Source organism: Oncorhynchus nerka, linkage group LG9a (genome assembly GCF_034236695.1).
Source record: "Oncorhynchus nerka isolate Pitt River linkage group LG9a, Oner_Uvic_2.0, whole genome shotgun sequence".
Taxonomy (NCBI): Eukaryota; Metazoa; Chordata; class Actinopteri; order Salmoniformes; family Salmonidae; genus Oncorhynchus; species Oncorhynchus nerka.
The window spans coordinates 35,556,291-35,579,057 of NC_088404.1; the positions used below are offsets into that span (position 1 = coordinate 35,556,291).

At 42.9% G+C, this 22,767-nt stretch overlaps 1 protein-coding gene across 2 annotated transcripts in view; it reads right to left on the minus strand.

Moving 5' to 3' along the window:
• The window catches only part of LOC115134225 (semaphorin-4B), a 90,681-nt gene that overhangs the window by 10,970 nt on the left and 56,944 nt on the right, over positions 1–22,767 (minus strand). For both annotated transcript variants that reach the window (XM_029667979.2, XM_065022539.1), the window contains 6 exons: positions 19,634–19,794; positions 18,148–18,210; positions 17,473–17,571; positions 15,139–15,250; positions 14,696–14,812; positions 14,188–14,345 (listed from right to left, as the gene is read on the minus strand). In XM_029667979.2, coding sequence (XP_029523839.2) covers positions 14,188–14,345; positions 14,696–14,812; positions 15,139–15,250; positions 17,473–17,571; positions 18,148–18,210; positions 19,634–19,794 — 710 coding nt within the window. The remainder of the gene's footprint in view (positions 1–14,187; positions 14,346–14,695; positions 14,813–15,138; positions 15,251–17,472; positions 17,572–18,147; positions 18,211–19,633; positions 19,795–22,767) is intronic.

Below are 22,767 nucleotides of genomic sequence, written 5' to 3' on the forward strand. Positions count from 1 at the left end.
TGCTTTTCAATGAGAGAGAGAAAAAAGGACACTGCTCACACACAATGACTCTCCACTGACACTACAATTCTCCAAACCTGTGCCTGTGACACTACCCTGCCTGGTGGGTGGGGTCATCTATGGGAGCATGATACCGGGTTGGCTTGTGATGCAAATATAGCAGCACAACTTTTCCATTAAGAAATGTAATGCCTATACTTTTCACAGATAGTTGGCTTGAAAAAAATAGAAAAAATACATATAATTTGTCTGTTTACATACACTTGAGTCTGTGGCTCGGATTGCAGCAATTATTCAAATTCTTGTCTGGGACATAGATCTAAGGAGATTGAAAAGGCTGAGGGAGCAACGGTAAGTCATCTTCACAGAGCACTGTTCAGAGGACTAAAAATAAACATAAAGAAGTCTAAATCTACATAACCCAGAGCCCTTTAACATGTGCCTTCGTCCGAGTCCCCGTCAGCCCAACATTAATTAGAGGAAATGACATCGCTGAATGGGAAAGGGAAATGACACGTGACTAAATGCTGAGTTTCTGAAGCAATTACTTGCTGTAGTAACCCAGCCAGATAATGAGCTACATACAGTATATTCCCTGCTCTGCTCCCCCTGGTCTACCTAGTTATTATTTTATACTAGAGAGAGTGTGTACCTAAAGTCTCCTCCTGAATATTGGACAGAAAGCACTCAATGTATTAACCCCTTACATAAGCCTCCCTTTCCAACACAGATGCACAATTTTAAGAGTTTCAATAGTACCAAAGCTTTTTGTGTTTTTCTGTTTTCCACAAAGCTATACAGTGGAGCAAAAAAAGTATTTAGTCAGCCACCAATTGTGCAAGTTCTCCCACTTAAAAAGATGAGAGAGGCCTGTAATTTTCATCATAGGTACACTTCAACTAGGACAGACAAAATGAGAAAAGAAATCCAGAAAATCACATTGTAGGATTTTTTATTAATCTATTTGCAAATTATGGTGGAAAATAAGTATTTGGTCAATAACAAAAGTTTATCTCAATACTTTGTTATATGCCCTTTGTTGGCAATGACAGAGGTCAAACGTTTTCTGTAAGTCTTCACAAGGTTTTCACACACTGTTGCTGGTATTTTGGCCCATTGCTACACGCAGATCTCCTCTAGAGCAGTGATGTTTTGGGGCTCTTGCTGGGCAACATGGACTTTCAACTCCCTCCAAAGATTTGTTATGGGGTTGAGATCTGGAGACTGGCTAGGCCACTCCAGGACCTTGAAATGCTTCTTACGAAGCCACTCCTTCATTGCCTGGGCGGTGTGTTTGGGATCATTGTCATGCTGAAAGTTGAAGTGTACCTATGATGAAAATTACAGGTCTCTCTCATATTTCTAAGTGGGAGAACTTGCACAATTGGTGGCTGACTAAATACTTTTTGCCCCACTGTATCTTATTCCATAGCTGGCCTCACTGGAGCAGAACTTCTACTCTAAACACCTGAATAAACATAGTCAACTAAAGACAGAGAGAGAGATGGACTTTAAGTAATGGAAGATGCTGATGAGGAAGATGCAGTATTGGTGGATCTTTCTATAAATAATGGGGCCAATGTGTGACATTGGGATATATTTTTCAAAATGGTTTGAAACAAAAATAAAAAGCCTTTTCATGCAGTGTAATTAGAGAAATAAAAGTGAATAACTCCACCAACACAACAAAGGCCTAGGATGATACATTCTTTAACAGGGTTCATACAGACATTGATGAGTCAAATTCATGGACTTTCAGGAACTTTTGTAATTTTCAAAGACCTTAATGCAATTGTATAATTTATATAATTGTACATATAGGGCCTAATATAGAGGCCAAACAAGCAAGTAGGGCATTACCACTTCAATATTTTTTTTTCAGGGCTTGCCAAAGCATTGATATTCAAATTATTATTACATTCTAAAATGTGTGTGAATAATGTGGACATTGCCTGACTAAATAGATTGGATGCATGCATTCATGCCAATTTTTCTGTAGCCTATGTGGCCGATGCAGGCACACACTAAGCCTATAAAGCCATGAATAGCGGTAGCATTAATCTCACCATCTCTGTTTTTATAATGAGAAAGCGACCAAAAACCAGGTTATTTTTTTATGGAAGGATTTGTATGGAAAGCCAAGTTGAAGTTGTCGTCCTCATAATAACCGCATGTGATTTTACCGCAACTGTCACGCCCTGACCTTAGATTCTCTGTTTTTCTATATATTTTGTTCAGGTCAGGGTGTGACTAGGGTGGGTACTCTAGTTGTTGTATATCTAGGGGTTTTGTAAGTCTATGTTGGCCTGATATGGTTTCCAATCATAGACAGCTGTTTATCGTTGTCTCTGATTGGGGATCATATTTAGGTAGCCATTTTCCCCACTGTTAGTTGTGGGGTCTATGTTTAGTTGCCTTTCAGCACTAGTTTGTATAGCTTCACGTTTCATATTGGATGTGTGTTGTTTTTGTTCATTCATTAAAAAGAGAATGTACGCATACCATGCTGCGCCTTGGTCCGATCCTTATGACGAACGTGACAGCAACAGAGTAGCGCAACACCAATTACGGATAATTATAAGCAGGCTTCCCCCCAAAAATACCAAGAAAAAAAGGCAAAAACATCAAATAATGTATATTTTATCTCTCTGTTTTTGATCATTTTCCTTCAATTCGCAAGAGGCTGAATGTGCTTCACCAAATAAAGCATCTGAGTGAGGGGAACAGCGCCTCTCTGTCTCTGTATGTGTAGACCATCTATCTGATGCTGTCTGGTCAAAAATAGTATGATATTGTTGCCACCTGTAGCATTGAATGCAAGGGGGCATTTGGCCTCCCTTGATAAAAAAAAAAGTATAAAATATTAGCCAATCAGCGTTGAGCTAAACTGAGCGAGCTAAACTGTGCTGGTACAGCTAAACTGTACAGCTAAACTGTACTGGTGCACCAAAAAATGTGTCAAGGGAAGACAGTTTGGATTTGGCTCCATACCAATTGGAATATGCATGTCAATTCTCTCATTGCTCAAAGTAGAAGAGAGATTGACTTCATCACTACTTATTCTTGTAAGAAGTATTGACATGTTGAATGCTACTAGCTGTCTGTTTTAAACTACTCGCTCACAGCACGGACACCCATGCATACTCCACAAGACATGCCACCAGTCCAGAACAGACTATGGGAGGCGCACTGTACTACATAGAGCCATGGCTACATTGAAGTCTATTCCACATCAAGTAATTCACACAAGCAGTAAAATCAGATTTAAAAAACAGTGAGGACTATTGAACAGCGATGACTGTGAAGTCACACAAACGGGTACAAACACACAACATACACACACAATCAAGCACACATAACATACACACTACACACACATGTACACCTTGATTGTGTGTTGTAGTGGTCGGAGGGCAAACATTTAATGTATTGTGAAATCTGTTTTAAATGTATTGAAAATGTATACACATTTTAATATAATGTATATTACTGCCTTAACTTTTGTTGTAACCCAGGAAGAGTAGCTGCGGCCTTGGCAGGAACTAATGGGGATCCATAATCTTTAATAAACCCAAGGAAGAGTAGCTGCGGCCTTGGCAGGAACTAATGGGGATCCATAATGAACCCCAGGAAGAGTAGCTGCGGCCTTGGCAGGAACTAATGGGGATCCATAATGAACCCCAGGAAGAGTAGCTGCGGCCTTGGCAGGAACTAATGGGGATCCATAATGAACCCCAGGAAGAGTAGCTGCGGCCTTGGCAGGAACTAATGGGGATCCATAATGAACCCCAGGAAGAGTAGCTGCGGCCTTGGCAGGAACTAATGGGGATCCATAATGAACCCCAGGAAGAGTAGCTGCGGCCTTGGCAGGAACTAATGGGGATTGCTAATAAATACAAATACAAATCACATGAAAAACCAAACATCACTGACAGAATAAACTTGAATTGTTGCATCTCGTTGTGTTGTTGTCTTCCAGTGGCTAGCTAGCTAAAATTGTCCCTTTCCATTAGCCATGGATGGAGATGCAGTGCCTTCGGAAAGTATTCAGACCCCTTGACTTGTTCCACATTTTGTTAGGTTATAGCCTTATTATAACACTGATTCCATTGTTTTTCATCAATCTACACACAAAACCCCATAATGACAAAGCAAAAACAGGTTTAGAATTTTTTACTAATTTATTAACAATTAAAAATGAAAAAAAAAATCACATTTATATAAGTATACACACACACACACAGAGAGAGAGAGAGAAATCAGGACCATAGTTGTCACTGTATTGGGCTAAGCGTAGGTGAGTTGATGATGGTGAACTATTAAAGCTAAATGGTGCTGGAATATTGGAGGCAGCTCCTGTTTTCCTTGTGAATTGCAGTAGCCTAACTCTCCATGGTTCTAAATCAATAGTTGTTTAGTAGTTTGAAAATGTCAGAAACATTAACTTGCTTGACCATTCTGTAGGTCACGTAACTGTTTGTTACACTGTTTGTTACATGCTTTGAGGACTTCACCAGACAGATGTTGCTCTCCGGTTTTGTGATGAAACAAAAAGGCGTGGTTGAATGTATTCTGCCACTGATTTTTATTTGTCTCAGCCTTAGGCCTACAGAGGTTTCTGTAAATATTCAGACAGCTTCCCTTTTTCCACATTTTGTTACATTACAGTCTTATTCTAAAATTGATCAAATAAATGTTTTACCTCATTGTTTCCATTGATCATCCTTGAGATGTTTCTACAACTTGATTGGAGTCCACCTGTGGTAAATTCAATTGATTGGACATGATTTGGAAAGGCACACACCTGTCTATATAAGGTCCCACAGTTGGCAGTGCATGTCAGAGCAAAAACCAAGCCATGAGGTTGAAGGAATTGTCCATAGAGCACCGAGACAGGATTGTGTTGAGGCACAGATCTGGGGAAGGGTACCAAAACATTTCTGCAGCATTGAAGGTACCCATCTATTAATGGAAGAAGTTGAGCAATCGGGGGAGGTGACCAAGAACCCGATGGTGAGGGAGGTGACCAAGAACCAGATGGTCACTCTGACAGAGCTCCTCTGTGGTGATAGGAGACCCTTCCAGAAGGACAACCATCTCTGCAGCACTCCACCAATCAGGCCTTTATGGTAGAGTGGCCAGACAGAAGCCACTCCTCAGCAAAAGACACATGACAGCCTGCCTGCTTGGAGTTTGCCAAAATGCAGCTAAAGGACTCTGACCATGAGAAACAAGATTCTCTGGTCTGATGAAACCAAGATTGAACACTTTGGCCTGCATGCCAAGCCTCACGTCTGGAGGAAACCTGGCACTATCCCTACTGTGAAGTATGGTGGTGGCAGCATCATGCTGTGCGGATGTTTTTCAGGGGAAGGGACTGGGAGACTAGTCAGGATTGAGGGAAAGATGAACGGAGCAAAGTACAGAGAAATCCTTGATGAAAACCTGCTCCAGACCGCTCATAACCTCAGACTAGGTCAAAGGTTCTCCTTCCAACAGGACAACGACCCTAAGCACACAGCCAAGACAATGCAGGAGTGGGTTCGAGACAAGTCTCTGAATGTCCTTGAGTGGCCCAGCCAGAGGCCAGACTTGAACCTGATCGAACATCTCTGGAGAGACCTGAAAATAGCTGTGCAGCGATGCTCCCCATCCAACCTGAAAGAGCTTGAGAGGATCTGCAGAGAACAATGAGAGAAACTCCCCAAATACAGGTGTGCCAAGCTGGGGAAGGATACCCAAGAAGACTCAAGGCTTTAATCACTGCCAAAGGTGCTTCAACAAAGTACTGAGTAAAGGGTCTGAATACTTACGTAAATGTGATATTTCAGTTTCATATTTTTAACACATTTGCAAAAATGTCTAAAAACTTGCTTTCGTGTTGTTATTATGGGATATTGCGTGTAGATTGATGAGGGGAAAAAACGATTTAATACATTTTAGAATAATGCTGTAACGTAACATAATGTGGAAAAAGTCAAGGGGTCTGAATACTTTCCGAATGCACTCTATGTCATGGTGGCAAAGCATATGAACTAACAGATTATAGAGCAAACAACATAATTATCACAACACAGGTTGTGACATGGCTATTTTATCCTGGCTTGGCTTCCCCAGTGATTTTACCCACGCACTGCTACTGATTATAAGGGAGCAGGTAACTTATAATTTGGCTACAATAATTACAATTGCTTTTGAAGCTTTTGAAATTTTCAAGGTAGGCCTATTTCAGTACTTGAAATTTAATTTGGAGCGCAGAAATTCAAGTAGGCTACTTCAAGCCCCTTGTAAAATTGCAGGTCTAACATGGAAAACAACATGTATTTGTCATGTTACTTCACTACTAGACCATATTGTGAATAAGTTATGTAATTTATTGTCATTATATCTAGAATAATTAATATAAATAGCGTTGGATGTTGCGCAGTAGCCTATCCTACACAATTGCCCACAGTAGACTTGGGGCTCTATATTAACAAACTTAACACAAAGGTAAGTGCAGGTGGTAGCGTTATAGGTTCAGGGGTGAGCCAGAAATATTTTTTGCTATTTTCACTATCACAATTATCGGCGCACTTGCTGGCTTTGGTGCAAAAGGGCTAGGTTTTGATGAATAAACAAGTTGTGGATGTGTGGAGGCTCAGCCCCTCACTGGCCAATCAGAACAAGCTCCATGGCAAAATATGTGGTTGCTTCAAGTTGTGCATTTACGGTCTTTTTTTGTATTGCCTTGGAATCAACTACAATCATTTCTCCACATGGGCATATAATGTTAAAACAATGTAGAATATGGAGGGTTTTATGCACATCCAAACTTTTCACAGTAGCTGGAGAAAGATGTACTGTAAAGCGAAAGGAAGAATGTCCCCTAACTGTTATACTACTCCCACCTAGAACTGGTTTATGAATATAATCGGAACCATCTTACAGATCAGATTGCATTCACACATCTCCAAAAGTTGCATAGCATGCAATCCTCAGATGTTTTAACCATAGAACCAGGAAGGTACATACAGTGGGACAAAAAAGTATTTAGTCAGCCACCAATTGTGTAAGTTCTCCCACTTAAAAAGATGAGAGAGGCCTCATCATAGGTACACTTCAACTATCACAGACAAAATGAGAAAACAAAATCCAGAAAATCACATTGAACGATTTTTTATGAATTTATTTGCAAATTATGGTGGAAAATAAGTATTTGGTCACCTACAAACAAGCAAGATTTCTGGCTCTCCACAGACCTGTAACTTATTTTTTAAACAACAACAAATAAATAAATGTCAAATGTAATGATATCATAAAATCACCAGGATAAAGAAGTCAGGCTGTTGAACCTTCATTACAGTCTGGCTTAGGAAGGCTTGTGAAGGCCTGAAATTTCCATCCCCAATTACAACATTTTCCATCAAGATAGAACTGCTAAAAGGGGGGTGGAGTTGCAATCTACTGTAGAGATAGCCTGCAGAGTTTTGTCCTATTATCCAGGTCTATGCCCAAAGAGTTCGAGCTACTACTTTTAATAATCAATCTCTCCAGAAACAAGTCTTTCACTGTTGCCGCTTTTTATAAACCCCCATCAGCTCCCAGCTCTGCCCTGGACACCATATGTGAATTGATTGTCCCCCATCTATTGTCAGAGTTCGTACTGTTAGGTGACCTAAACTGGGATATGCTTAACACCCCGGCCGTCCTACAATCTAAGCTAGATGCCCTCAATCTCACACAAATCATCAAGGAACCTACCAGGTACAACCCCAAATCCACAAACATAGGCACCCTCATAGATATCATCCTGACCATCTTGCCCAGGATCTCAGCAATCACTGCCTCATTGCCTGTGTCCGTTATGGGTCCGAGGTCAAACGACCACCCCTCATCACGCTCTCCCTAAAACACTTCTGTGAGCAGGCCTTTCTAATCGACCTGGCCCGGGTATCCTGGCAGGATATTGTCCTCATCCCGTCAGTAGATGATGCCTGGTTGTTCTTCAAAAGTGCCTTACTCACCATCTTAAATAAGCATGCCCCTTTCAAAAAATGTAGAACTGAGAACAGATATAGCCCTTGGTTCACTCCAGACTTGACTGCCCTTGACCAGCACAAAAACATCCTGTGGCGCACTGCACTAGCTTCGAATAGTCCCCACGATATGCAACTTTTCAGGGAAGTCAGGAACCAATACACACAGTCAGTTAGGAAAGCAAAGGCTAGCTTTTTCAAACAGAAATTTGCATCCTGCAGCACTAATTCCAAAAAGTTTTGGGACACTTTTACCAGGTAAGTTGACTGAGAATATGTTCTCAATGGCAGCAACGACCTGGGGAATAGTTACAGGGGAGAGGAGGGGGATGAATGAGCCAATTGTAAACTGGGGATTATTAGGTGACCGTGATGGTTTGAGGGCCAGATTGGGAATTTAGCCAGGACACCGGGGTTAACACCCCTACTCTTACGATAAGTGCCATGGGATCTTTAATGACCTCAGAGAGTCAGGACACCCGTTTAACGTCCCATCCGAAAGACGGCACCCTACACAGGGTAGTGTCCCCAATCACTGCCATGGGGCATTGGGATATTTTTTAGACCAGAGGCAAGAGTGCCTCCCACTGGCCCGCCAAACCCACTTCCAGCAGCATCTGGTCTCCCATCCAGGAACTGACCAGGACCAACCCTGCTTAGCTTCAGAAGCAAGCCAGCAGTGGTATGCAGGGTGGTATGCTGCTGTAAAGTCCATGGAGAATGAGAGCACCTCCTCTCAGCTACCCACTGCACTGAGGCTTGGAAACCCTGTCACCACCGATAAATCCACGATAATAAAGAATTTCAATAAGCATTTCTCTACGGCTGGCCACACTTTCCACCTGGCTACCCAAATCCCGGCTAACAGCTCCGCACCGATCGCAGCAACTGGCCCAAGCCCCACCCCTCGCTTCTCCTTCACCAAAATCCAGACAGCTGATGTTCTGAAAGAGCTACAGAATCTGGACCCCTATAAATCAGCTGGGCTTGACAATCTGGACACTCTCTTCCTAAAATTATCCACCGGCATTGTCTTAACCCCTATTACTAGTTTGTTCAACCTCTCTTTCGTATCGTCTGAGATTCCTAAAGATTGGAAAGTGGCTGCGGTCATCCCCCTCTTCAAAGGGGGAGACACTTTAGACCCAAACTCTTACAGACCTATATCCATCCTGCCCTGCCTTTCTAAAGTCTTCGAAAGCCAAGTGAACAAACAGATCACCGACCATCTCGAATCCCACCGTACCTTCTCCGCTATGCAATCCGGTTTCCGAGCTGGTCATGGGTGCACCTCAGCCACGCTCAAGGTCCTAAACGATATTATAGCCACCATCAATTAAAAACAGTACCGTGCAGCTGTCTTCATCGACCTGGCCAAAGTTTTCGACTCTGTCAATCACCGTATTCTTATCGGCAGACTCAACAGCCTTGGTTTCTCTAATGACTGCCTCGCCTGGTTCACTAACTACTTCTCAGATAGAGTTCAGTGTCAAATCGGAAGGCCTGTTGTCCGGACCTCTGGCAGTCTCTATGGGGGTGCCACAGGGTTCAATTCTCGGGCCAACTCTTTTCTCTGTATATATCAATGATGTTGCTCTTGCTGCGGGTGATTCTTTGATCCACCTCTATGCAGACGACACCATTCTGTATACACCTAGCCCTTCTTTGGACACTGTGTTAACAATCCTCGAAATGAGCTTCGATGCCATTCAACACTCCTTTCGTGGCCTCCAACTGCTCTTAAACGCTAGTAAAACTAAATGCATGCTCTTCAACCAATAGCTGCCCGCACCCGCCCACCCACCTAGCTAGCATCACTACTCCGGACGGTTCTGACTTAGAATATGTGGACAACTATAAATACCTAGGTGTCTGGGCTAGACTGTAAACTCTCCTTCCAGACTCATATTAATCATCTCCAATTCAAAATTAAATCTAGAATTGGCTTCCTATTTCGCAACAAAGCCTCCTTCACTCATGATGCTGAACATACCCTCGTAAAACTGACTATCATGCCGATCCTTGACTTCGGCGATGTCAGTTACAAAATAGCCTCCAACACTCTACTCAGAAAATTGGATGCAGTCTATCGCAGTGCAATCCGTTTTGTCACCAAAGCCCCATATACTACCCATCATTGCGACCTGTATGCTCTCGTTGGCTGGTCCTCGCTACATATTTGCTTCCAAACCCACTTGCTCAAGGTCAACTATAAGTCTATGACAGGTAAAGCTCCACCTTATCTCAGCTCACTGGTCATCATAGCAACACCCACCCATAGCACGCGCTAATGATTATGATTTCTCAGGAGCCAATCCGTTTATCAAAAGTCTTGACTACTTCGCGATTGCATTGGGCAGGACAAAAATAAGCCAAAGCCCCATATAGACCACTGCGGCACTCGGGAGGCTCCATCTACAACATTTTTAATGCTTAACAATTGCCTTGCACAAAGTATGAAAATACTAAAATACTGCGCAGGATTCTTAAAGAATTTCATTTAAATGTTAATTGTATTTTTTGATCACAGAAACAATGAGAAAATATGGAAAAATAAATCATGAAATGTTTATTATATAAAGCGGCCAGTGTAATCATCTGCCAGAGAGTCGCCCCAATCGGCCTGAGCCCCAAGTAATACATGTGGGCCAGATAACTCACACCAGAATCAGCCCGAGCTCAATCCCCGCATCCTAGCCATAAGTAATACTGCCTAAGGCGGCCCAGACTCGGGCCACATGATGTAGGCCGAGTCTGACTCTCAGCCAAATGCCCCGACTCTCAGCCGGAATCGGCCCAGATCCAAGGTGCTAGTTTGGTAGGCTGCGTTTCGGCTGTCAAAATTCATGGCATAACCAACTGCATCACTGCTAAGACATTTTGTTAAAGGTCCCCAAAGCACACACATCCCTGGGTCGCTCGTCCTTTTAGTTCGCTGCAGCTAGCGACTGGAACAAGCTGCAACAGACACTCAAACTGGACAATTTTATCTCAATCTCTTCATTCAAAGACTCAATCATGGACACTCTTACTGACAGTTGTGGCTGCTTTGTGTGATGTATTGTTGTCTCTACCTTATTGCCCTTTGTTCTGTTGTCTGTGCCCAGTAATGTTTGTACCATGTTTTGTGCTGCTACCATGTTGTGCCGCTGCCATGTTGTGTTGCTGCCATGTTGTCATGTGGTGTTGCTACCATGCTGTGTTGTCTTCTGTTGCTGCCATGCTATGTTGTTGTCATAGGTCTCTCTTTATGTAGTGTTGTGTTGTCTTTCTTGTCGTGATGTGTGTTTTGTCCTATATTTATGTTTTATTTATTTTTATTTTTAATCCCAGCCCTCGTCCCCGCAGTAGGCCTTTTGCCTTTTGGTAGGCCGTCATTGTAAATAAGAACTTGCCTAGTTAAATAAAGGTTAAATAAAATAAATAAAATCATTTTTTGGTTGGTCTTAAATATTCCTTTCAGGGCTGCCTGAAATTAGCACTTTGGGACATGTTTTTAAGGACACACCTCAAATATTTCTACCCCGCCCATCTGGGCGCAAGCGAGCTGATAAAAGGCAGGTAAATTGCCGAACCTGGCGTTAGGGCGGAAAAATGCCAGTGCGCCAGTTTTTACATGACAAAATCGCAAACTAATGTGTGTTTGAAACTAGCGTCGCATTAATGCCAGCTGAAAATAGAGCACGAAACATGAAACATTTGGAAAATTCCTTCCTGGATCAGATGATGATGTATGAAACTATCACAACATAACTAATTAGCTGGACACCAAATACGCATCCAACAAGTATTATGCATAATTATTGAAGAACCACGTTAATGACGGTATTGATTTAGGTTTTCAGTATCAAGGTAAGGTGACTCTTTCTGTTAGAAGCATTCCATTTTGCAAGTCATACAATATTTTGGATTTGTGCGCTCATGAAAACAGTTTTCACCCCATAACACAAGGACACACGAAATGTTAAGTAGTTACACAGCATTCCTCTATACAAAAGCTGTCTGACAGCTAGATCCAGGATTCATAAAGGGTTCAAGTTCAATGTCTAATTTAACTGATTAATGCTTAATATAATGACAACTTACACTGCCATAAATGCAAGGTCAGAAAAGTAAGGGTTTATGTCACATGATTTCATCAAGAACCATGACCAACCAAGATAAAGGGTTAAACATAGGTATTAAATCAACTCTTGAATTGTATTGAATATAGCTATGATCCCTCTTTATATCTTAATGTAATGACATGAAAAAATGATTATCATTGGACTCAACAGCTGTAACAAGTTGTACATTGTAGGAAATCCTCACTGGTACCCTAGTTTATAGAAAGTCCCTGGTACACTGTCTACAGTTTCACCAACACATATTGCACGACCCAAACCTAAAGCTTTTAAAGGGGAACTCCCTAACATACACACTATAGTGGCTTGTATGGGGTGAGGATAAGAAAAACCAGGAGCTAAGATACTCTGTACTCGGAGTTCAAACCTACCCTGTGATTGACAGCTGACCTGCCCACCACCACCCTGTGTTTTATTTCAGAGGAGAAGGAAGGGTGTGTCCTGCAGCCTCACTCTGACAGTGGCAGACTGACTGGTGTCCATCTGAATGTCACTCAGTGTCAAGACAAACACCTGCAGATTGACAGTTACTGTAGAGAAGCCTTTCAGCTTTCAGCCTGCAGAGCCTGGAATGGATAGGCACCTTGAGTCATCAAAATTATATTACTAGGAGCTGTCTCAGCCTGTCTACTACCCGTTTTAAAAATATAAACGAGTAAAAATATCCCTCCATTGGAACTGCTACGTATGGAGCCTCTTAAAGTGCAAAAAACCATTCCTCTGTTTAAATTAGTTTAGTGCCCGTGTGGTGAAGGAGGGAATTACATTTAAAAGGCACAGATGCAATTGAAAATGACTTGTGAGCTGGCCCCAAAGCAGAGCTCTATTTCACGTATCCACATGGTTAATATTTTATAATTAAGTTTGATAATGGGCGTTGGTAGATTCATTACGCTCATTTGCTATATGAAGGATGACAAGGTGCTGTCTGCACGAGCCTTGGGCTCAGTCACACAGCTCCTCCCTTCACTGTGTGTCCCTCACTCTGTCCACTCTGGCAGCACTGCAATGGTACTGCTTATCTCTTTATAAAATTAAAAAGCTAAGAAATGCACTGTTGAAAGACACACATCAGCAGCCAGCTTTCCCTGAAGATTGACTGCTGGAAATGCAAAGCCTGGAAGGAGGGGTGGATACTATAAAACTGTCATCTAGTATTTCACACTTTCTTTGGATGGATTGGCCATACTACAGCTGTGATAAAGAGGAGGCCATGACCATGCTGTCAAATTGAGGTTGAGATTCTCGGTCACAGAGAGTAGATGAGGTTCATGTTTAGACTGATTGGAAACCATTGCTTTTAGGTTAAAATACTTGAATATTTCATATTTCAGCTGCTTGTAGTGCATCTATCTAATGAGCAGGTTGACGTTTACTGGGATGAATCTTGTCCTGGAGGCCGAGCTGAGCGATTTCCACAAGATGGGTCAGCGGCAAAGTCAAAATCGACTATATTGTAAAAATTCATAAAAAATACAAATGGATTTTTGTTCATTTAATGTTAGGGTTAGCCATAAGGTTAGCAGTGTGGTTAAGGTTCGATTTTATGACTTTGTGGCTCTGCCAGCTAGTGTCTATCCTGCAGAGCTTCCTCCAGTACAACACACCTTTGTCTGCAGGTTGGTTTAGGAAAAAAAGTGGAAAAGGAGAAGCCATTTTAAGTCTGCTGTGAATCCAGGCTGAATGCTAATGATCGCTGAAATGTGATAAGAGTGGAGTGGAGGAGTGGAGGAGGAGATGTGGAGAGAAGGGCCCAAACAGAGGGAACTCACAGGAGGAATGGTTTTCTGTAACACAAGCCTGTGTCCCTCCCAGACAAACCTGTGAACAAAACGACTCCCTCCCACCCTTAAATCCCTCACCTCACACACACACACACACGAATACACCAGACAGAAGTACGCACACACACATGAACTGACACACCCTTCTCCCGCTCTGATAGCTTCCAATAAATGGAGTGGAAATGTGTGGCGTTGCCGGAGAGCCTTGCTCAAGGGGGAAAGACACTTTAGATAGGCCATCTCCGTTGAAGCGTCACTCACCTTACACACGCGAGCGATGCGCGATACAATGGTGTTGTCAAAGAATTCAAACTCCTTTCCCGCTTCGCTGAAGAAGAAGTAAATCTTATCGTCGTCGCCCACCGGGTTGCCTTTGGGCAGGCTCTCCTGAATGTAGGCAGAGCCCACAAAGGCTGGGTCTGGAGGAACAACAACGTAACCACAGGGTGAAATGTCAACCTAGAACCATGTGTTCTAAGACATGGACATGCCTTTTACATTCACAACATCTTCTGGCGATTCAGTAATTTTGTAACAGGAATTCTGATAACTTCTGCATGTTGAAATGGACAAAATACCAAGGGAACACATATATTTCTTCAGAGCTATGGTCATTTTAATTCAACATGTCCAGCCTGAGGTCTTCAAATACTGATTGCGTATGTTTAGGGGGAAACTGTTTATCCATGTTAATCAGAGATGTATACAACATTAGAGCATGGCATGAAGCTGCTACAGGAGAGCTAGCTGCCTGAAGACCTGAACTTACCCTGAAGCCAGTTCAAGGAGTTTTCTGTTTTTAGGGCAGCGCCTTGGCCCAGGCTCTTGTAAATAATAGGTTCATTTCCTTGGAAATTACTGACCGTCCCAGCATACAGCTCTCCATCTATAATGCAAGGAAGAACAAGATGAAGACAAACAATATCTGGACCAGGAGACAAGGAGCCTCTGTGTCACTCATAACAAACCCTTGAATCTAAAATCAAAGCGTTGTCTCCTAATATGTTTACAGTACGGAACACACAAGAATGAACTCTTGTAAGATACATTCCAACTTTATCATTGATGAATCTATAATTAAGTATGTCAATGTGTTGTCTATTATGTTTATGTATATATTGTATTGTATACAGTATGTATGGTGTACTCAGTCTTATGGAAGCCAAACATATTTCCATGACAGTAAATAAGTGACCCCTATAGTGTACCTACCAGCCATGATGGCAGTGGACTTGTACTCAGGGTTGAAAGGGCAGCGGCCGCGTCCATCCTCTGTCACTATCTCCCCAGTCTGGCTCCTCACCAGAGTGAAGTCAGCTGTGTTCTGGAGAGGGCGGAGAGAGAGAGACTTGAGGAAATATAGGGCTGTAATCTACACTGACCACTGCCTTCTGGCCAGTGTCCTCAACTGCACTATGGCCCAAATGATGGGGAGGGAAACACTGGTTGGTCGCAGCTGGTCCCTTTGGGGTGGTTCAAAACAGGGTTGTTTGGAAACATGGTTGTCACATTGTGTGGTCACAATGCAAAAAGGGCTTGTTACTACCCAATGCTACAGAGCCACACTTGATAAACAGTATCTCTATTTAAGTAAATGTTATTATATGATTCCATTTAGAAATGATCTGGTGATGGGGAAGATGAGGGCTGCTTAGAGAAGGGCTGCTTAGAGAAGGGATGGACATGACTGTCTGTATAAAGTACTGTATATCTCTCTGTGTGGGCTGAGACTCAGTGGTTTTGATAAGAAGGGAGACTTGGGAGGAGGAGACGCTCAGGAATTCTGGTTCACAACCTAAAGTTCTGCCAAGAGACTTTCCCTCCTCCCTTAATGTTTTCTCTCCCATACTGAATTATTGCAGAGGGGATTTGAGATGTTCTTTGACTGTCAATATTTCTAAATGGAAATGTCAATGTTATTCTGCATGGCCTCGGAGACCTGTCTGCTCCATCAGCTGAACACATTTAAAGATGCACTTCCTGTTCTAAAACGTCTTCCTACAACTCAGAGCCACTCATGCTCACTAAACATCTGTAAGGGGTCAAATTGGAATACACTGATTTGAGGAGAAATAAAATGCTGTCTCCAGGGGGAAATACTATAAAATAGAGAAGAAAAGCTGTACTTTGATTGACAGAGTGAATTACATGACTAATTACATCTTTCTACAGCACACAGGCATGGTGGTTCTCTCTACAGCACACAGGCATGGTGGTTCTCTCTACAACACACAGGCATGGTGGTTCTCTCTACAGCACACATGCATGGTGGTTCTCTCTACAACACACAGGCATGGTGGTTCTCTCTACAACACACAGGCATGGTGGTTCTCTCTACAGCACACAGGCATGGTGGTTCTCTCTACAACACACAGGCATGGTGGTTCTCTCTACAGCACACAGGCATGGTGGTTCTCTCTACAACACACAGGCATGGTGGTTCTCTCTACAACACACAGGCATGGTGGTTCTCTCTACAACACACAGGCATGGTGGTTCTCTCTACAACACACAGGCATGGTGGTTCTCTCTACAACACACAGGCATGGTGGTTCTCTCTACAACACACAGGCATGGTGGTTCTCTCTACAACACACAGGCATGGTGGTTCTCTCTACAGCACACAGGCATGGTGGTTCTCTCTACAGCACACAGGCATGGTGGTTCTCTCTACAGCACACAGGCATGGTGGTTCTCTCTACAGCACACAGGCATGGTGGTTCTCTCTACAACACACAGGCATGGTGGTTCTCTCTACAACACACAGGCATGGTGGTTCTCTCTACAACACACAGGCATGGTGGTTCTCTCTACAGCACACAGGCATGGTGGTTCTCTCTACAACACACAGGCATGGTGGTTCTCTCTACAACACACAGGCATGGTGGTTCTCTCTACAACACACAGGCATGGTGGTTCTCTCTACAGCACACAGGCATGGTGGTTCTCTCTACAACACACAGGCATGGTGGTTCTCTCTACAACACACAGGCATGGTGGTTCTCTCTACAGCACACAGGCATGGTGGTTCTCTCTACAACACACAGGCATGGTGGTTCTCTCTACAGCACAGAGGCATGGTGGTTCTCTCTACAGCACAGAGGCATGGTGGTTCTCTCTACAACACACAGGCATGGTGGTTCTCTCTACAACACACAGGCATGGTGGTTCTCTCTACAGCACACAGGCATGGTGGTTCTCTCTACAGCACACAGGCATGGTGGTTCTCTCTACAGCACACAGGCATGGTGGTTCTCTCTACAGCACACAGGCATGGTGGTTCTCTCTACAACACACAGGCATGGTGGTTCTCTACAACACACAGGCAACACACAGGCATGGTGGTTCTCTCTACAGCACACAGGCATGGTGGTTCTCTCTACAGCACACAGGCATGGTGGTTCTCTCTACAACACACAGGCATGGTGGTTCTCTCTACAACACACAGGCATGGTGGTTCTCTCTACAACACACAGGCATGGTGGTTCTCTCCACAGCACACAGGCATGGTGGAACTGTATGCTAAGAAATCAAACACACACTTACTATGTAAGCACAGATTGGACTGAAGGCGTAGGTTCCACACACGTATAGATGGGTACTGTTCACACGCAGTAAAATCTTGATGTAATTGAAGCAATCAGTCTGCATTAAAGACACAGCAGAGGAGAGAGCATCGTTAATATGACTCATAGGTTCCCACAAACCATTCTGGAGGGAAAGTTCCTCAAGTTGAGTGGAGTAGCTCATTGGGTGACCCTCCAAGCATATTTCCACATTACCAGAATTAATTGCTTTCAAATAGCCTGGGAGGCCTGTTGCTAGCAGCGTCCCAAATGTCTGAGTGACTGTCTCACACAGAACACTGATTAGTGTCTTCTTCAAGATCCTGGTCTATGAGCCTTTGTCCCCCAACCCATCAATCAAACCAGGAATCAATCATACAATATTGCCATCTGATAATATACTGTACTTCCCACAGTATTGAGGTTTCTCTACAATCACAGAGGGGTTGCTTAAATGGGATGCATAGCAATTGGTCTGGCTACAAAAAATGTACACAGGCCATCACTACTGAATGGAAATGTACAACTTAAATGGAAACTTCCATTGCTACTGGCAGTTCATTTTCAGTACTACGGCACAAAACGAGCTTGAAAACTGGCATGGAAGTGTAAACATTGCCACTTTAGTTCCACAAATACAGTGCAATGTACACACCTGTAGGTCTTTGCCCTTGAAACTGCACTCATCTCTCTTCCTCTCATGGGTGCTCCATGTCAGCTAGAGGGGAGGGGAAGTGTCAACATACATTACAAAGACAAGTTCTCCCACTTAAAAAGATGAGAGGCCTGTAATTTTCATCATAGGTACACTTAAACTATGACAGACAAAATGAGAGAAAAAAAAATCCAGAAAATCACATTGTAGGATTTTTAATGAATTGATTTGCAAATTATGGTGGAAAACAAGTATTTGGTCAATAACAAAAGTGTATCTCAATACTTTGTTATATACCCTTTGTTGGCAATGACAGAGGTCAAACGTTTTCTGTAAGTCTTCACAAGCTTTTCACACACTGTTGCTGGTATTCTGGCCCATTCCTCCATGCAGATCTCCTCTAGAGCAGTGATGTTTTGGGGCTGTTGCTGGGCAACACGGACTTTCAACTCCCTCCAAAGATTTTCTATGGAGTTGAGATCTGGAGACTGGCTAGGCCACTCCAGGACCTTGAAATGCTTCTTACGAAGCAACTCCTTCGTTGCCCGTGCGGTGTGTTTGGTATCATTGTCATGCTGAATGACCCAGCCACGTTTCATCTTCAATGCTCTTGCTGATGGAGGGAGGTTTTCACTCAAAATCTCACGATACATGGCCCCATTCATTCATTCAACGTTTGACCTCTGTCATTGCCAACAAAGGGTATATAACAAAGTATTGAGATAAACTTTTGTTATTGACCAAATACTTATTTTCCACCATAATTTGCAAATAAATTCATTAAAAATCCTACAATGTGATTTTCTGGATTTTTTTCTCATTTTGTCTGTCATATTTGAAGTGTACCTATGATGAAAATTACAGGCCTCTCTCATCTTTTTTAAGTGGGAGAACTTGCACAATTGGTGGCTGACTAAATACTTTTGTCCCACTGTATATATATACACATATATATATTACTGTAGAACATTGTCAAAGATGTTATACACCAACCATGTACATGATATAATTCCACACATCCTCACCCTGACTCACGGTTACTGTTCATACACACAGAGAAACACCACAATACAACACTGTTGTGAAGTGTATCTGAGAGCCGAGGGTATTACATTCCACCTCTAGAAACACGACAAATATGTTTCAATCGTTCAGCTAGGGCCGCTGGGCTGTTGTGTCTACTTTGATTTGCACTATGTTTAGACTTACTGTGGTGAGCTGAGGTGGTGGCCAGGCGGAAGGTCAAGTCCCAAACCACCTCCACGATATGAGGTCATTATTAACAGGTGCCATTCAAATGCCATGTCGATACTTATTTTATTATGCAGATGGATTATTCGTTTTGAAGCATATTCCCAGATGAAATGTGTTTATTGCACAGAAATAGTATCAATTATGACTATGTCTAATATCCATTCCTTATGAAAAATAGGCTACCTCTTGAATATCTCTCAAAACACACAGACACACACTCGTGCCCACTTACATTACGTTGTAGCTTGACTCTGCTGATATCAGAGAGGTTGAGGGCGAAGAGCTCCTCTCGTGCTCCAACATAGAGCATGTTATCTTCCTTACTGAGGAGCAGAGAGGTATAATTGAAGACCCCATCCACAGAGAATCTCTTGGCTGACCTCTCATTTGCATCTGAGGAGAGAAAAAAACAGAAAGAGGAGAAGAAATATTAACAAACTGAATGTTCTACTGCAATATGAGCCCCTAGAAAGCATTAACAGATTTGCCTGGACAAGAATTTTTACATCAAAATGGTAATAATGTCTGTGTTATTTTGCTTGTGTATACATGTGCTCTCTGCTCCCATGAAAACAACATTGTCTGGCCTAGCAGGCTCCCTACAGGGGAGCTACAATAGGAGAGATGGACAGATCCTGGCCTCCTGAGCTCATAATAAGAAATAAAAATGACCCAACCACAGGACTAAAAGCAGCAGCTGGAGGAGTGTGTGTGTGTGTGCTCAGCCTCCAGTCCTGTCACCCTCTCTCATCACCTCTGGAGAGGGCTGCAGAAAGAGAGTGAAAGCCAGCTCCCTATCTTTCTCGCTATCTTGACACCCCTTCAAAAGCCCACCCTCTGCCTGCAGCCACATGTCACATCATTGACTCCCTCTCTAAGCCGAAAGCTCCACATTCAGCACATTGTTGCAGAGTGGAGGTCTTCTGAGCTGGCCAGTCCAACATAAACAACATGGAGAACGTTTTGCCATGAAAACATATGGAACTGTATATAAATGCCTACTAAAGTGATTCTCTGAAGACATCACTGCCTTACGGATTATGAGTCAACCCAAAGATTTAAATACATTTCAATCAATACATTTGCAGACTCGACATGAACTACTGAGTCTATGCTATACATTCGGGCAAAGCTCTGATTGATTGATAGTTTTAGCTCATCAGAGAAGATACAGTAGTCCTACCACTACCTTTCAATACAGAAACACATTTTAATATTTGATCATATTTAATCAGTATAGTGCTGCTTCATGCTAGTGAGCCATTTCCTCTCTCTCCTTTCCTTCATCTTCCTTCTATATCGCCTCCTTTCCTCCCCTCTCCCCTCCGTTCCTTCCCTTCCTTCTCTCCTCTCTTTCCTCAGAGCTTTGGGCAAATGTAACGGTGATTTACCCATGCAAAGACAAATGCTGGAGCTTGAACCAAAACAAGGGCTTAGAGGGATTTCCACAGAGGAGGATATCTATACAATTTCTCTCTTGAGTCAGACCACCACTGTCATATTCTCTGAACACTGCTGAGGGAGACACAATGAGGCAGGTAATTGTGTACCATTAAGGGAATCCATCTGGGTTTAGTAGTGTGAGCATTTATTTTCATAATTTCAGCCAGTCATTAGTCAGGTTTCTATTTCCATTGTATCAAGCTGCAGTGATGAGGTTTGCATACAGCGTTGTATAGCCTAACAATACTCAACATGTCTGCCCATTCCATAACATTGTGGTCAATATTTCAAGGATCTGTGTGCCCAGAAGAAAATTATTTTCATGCATAAGATGGCTTGCATTGATGAATTATCCTTGGAACAAACCAAAATCATTGCTCATAAATCCAAGATAATAATATGGGCCGATCCAAGAAAATGTACCTATAAAAATGTATCACAGATTTCAGCAATTCAACACGTTTCCAGGAAACTGTAGCATATGGAATGTGAGGCTTTTGGAAGAAGAAGTGCAGCTGTGAGGAGAGCTGTAAAAAAAGGGCAACTTTTATTTGAAGTGCTAAATAACATCAGGTCATCTGGAACAAAAATGATCAAGACAAAGAAGGACAAATATAGCAGATAAAGATATAATGCAATATATAATAAATATATATTGTACTGAAAACCAGTTAGAAGTGGGAGAGACAAAAAGTGTATTTACACTCCAACGACGGGATTAGTGCCTTATTAATCAGAAGAGTCTGTCTGTCTGCCAGAATGTACTGGTGCTGCTGTTAAGGATTCTGTTTAAAGATGCTATTACAATGGCATCGTTTAGGAGCTAAAGATTGATAACTTGATTGCTGATCTCAAGGGGACAAAATATAATTTATAGCCCTAGGACTACAAAAGTGAACTGGAATAGTTGCTGGTCAGTCAGTCTTTCAGTCAGTCTCTAGACCGTCTCCCCCAGGTCTCCATTACAGGGCCCTCCACAGACAGACAGGTCCCTTGACAGACAGATAGGTCCCTTGACAGACAGACAGGTCCCTTGACAGACAGACAGGTCCCTTGACAGACAGACAGGTCCCTTGACAGACAGACAGGTCCCTTGACAGACAGACAGACAGACAGACAGACAGACAGACAGACAGACAGACAGACAGACAGACAGACAGACAGACAGACAGACAGACAGACAGACAGACAGACAGACAGACAGACAGACACCATAGTCTATTTCAGACAAACTCCACTCCATTGTTGTTAGAGCATCTGAGGTTGACTCCCATGACAACGCAGGCAGCCATGGAAACGCTGTGCTGTAGTGTAATCTGGGAAGAGAAGAGCCCTGACCTGGTTAGTGTTCAAGCTGCTAGTGTCTGTTGGAGATGTGGAGAGAGGGGGGTGTCTGCCGTAGCTACAGGGGGAGAGGGTGTTAGGGAGGGCAGGCAAGTTGGAACGTTGTAATGAGTGAAGAGGCACAACATATCATAACTAGTTTACCCTCACCTTGTCGAGCACCTTACCCCTCCCCTACCCTGCAGTCCTGCCCCCGGCAACCCATAGCAATACACTGCTTTTATCAAAGGGACATCTCATTTAGTCAAACAGCAGAAACCAAGCTAATAGAGGCTTGGTTCAAATAGCAATACACTTTCGTTGGAGAGGAGACATAGATATCTAGTCTAGGTTAACAACGCGTGCAAAAGCAAAAAATGTGATCATATTACTCCAGTGCTAGCCTCTCTACACTGGCTTCCTGCTAAGGCTAGGGCTGACTTCAAGGTTTTACTGCTAACCTACAAAGCATTACATGGGCTTGCTCCTACCTATCTTTCCGATTTGGTCCTGCCGTACATACTTACAGCCCCCCCTTGGGGTTGTGCCATAGGGGAGATCTTCGTGGGCTATACTCGGCCTTGTCTCAGGATGGTAAGT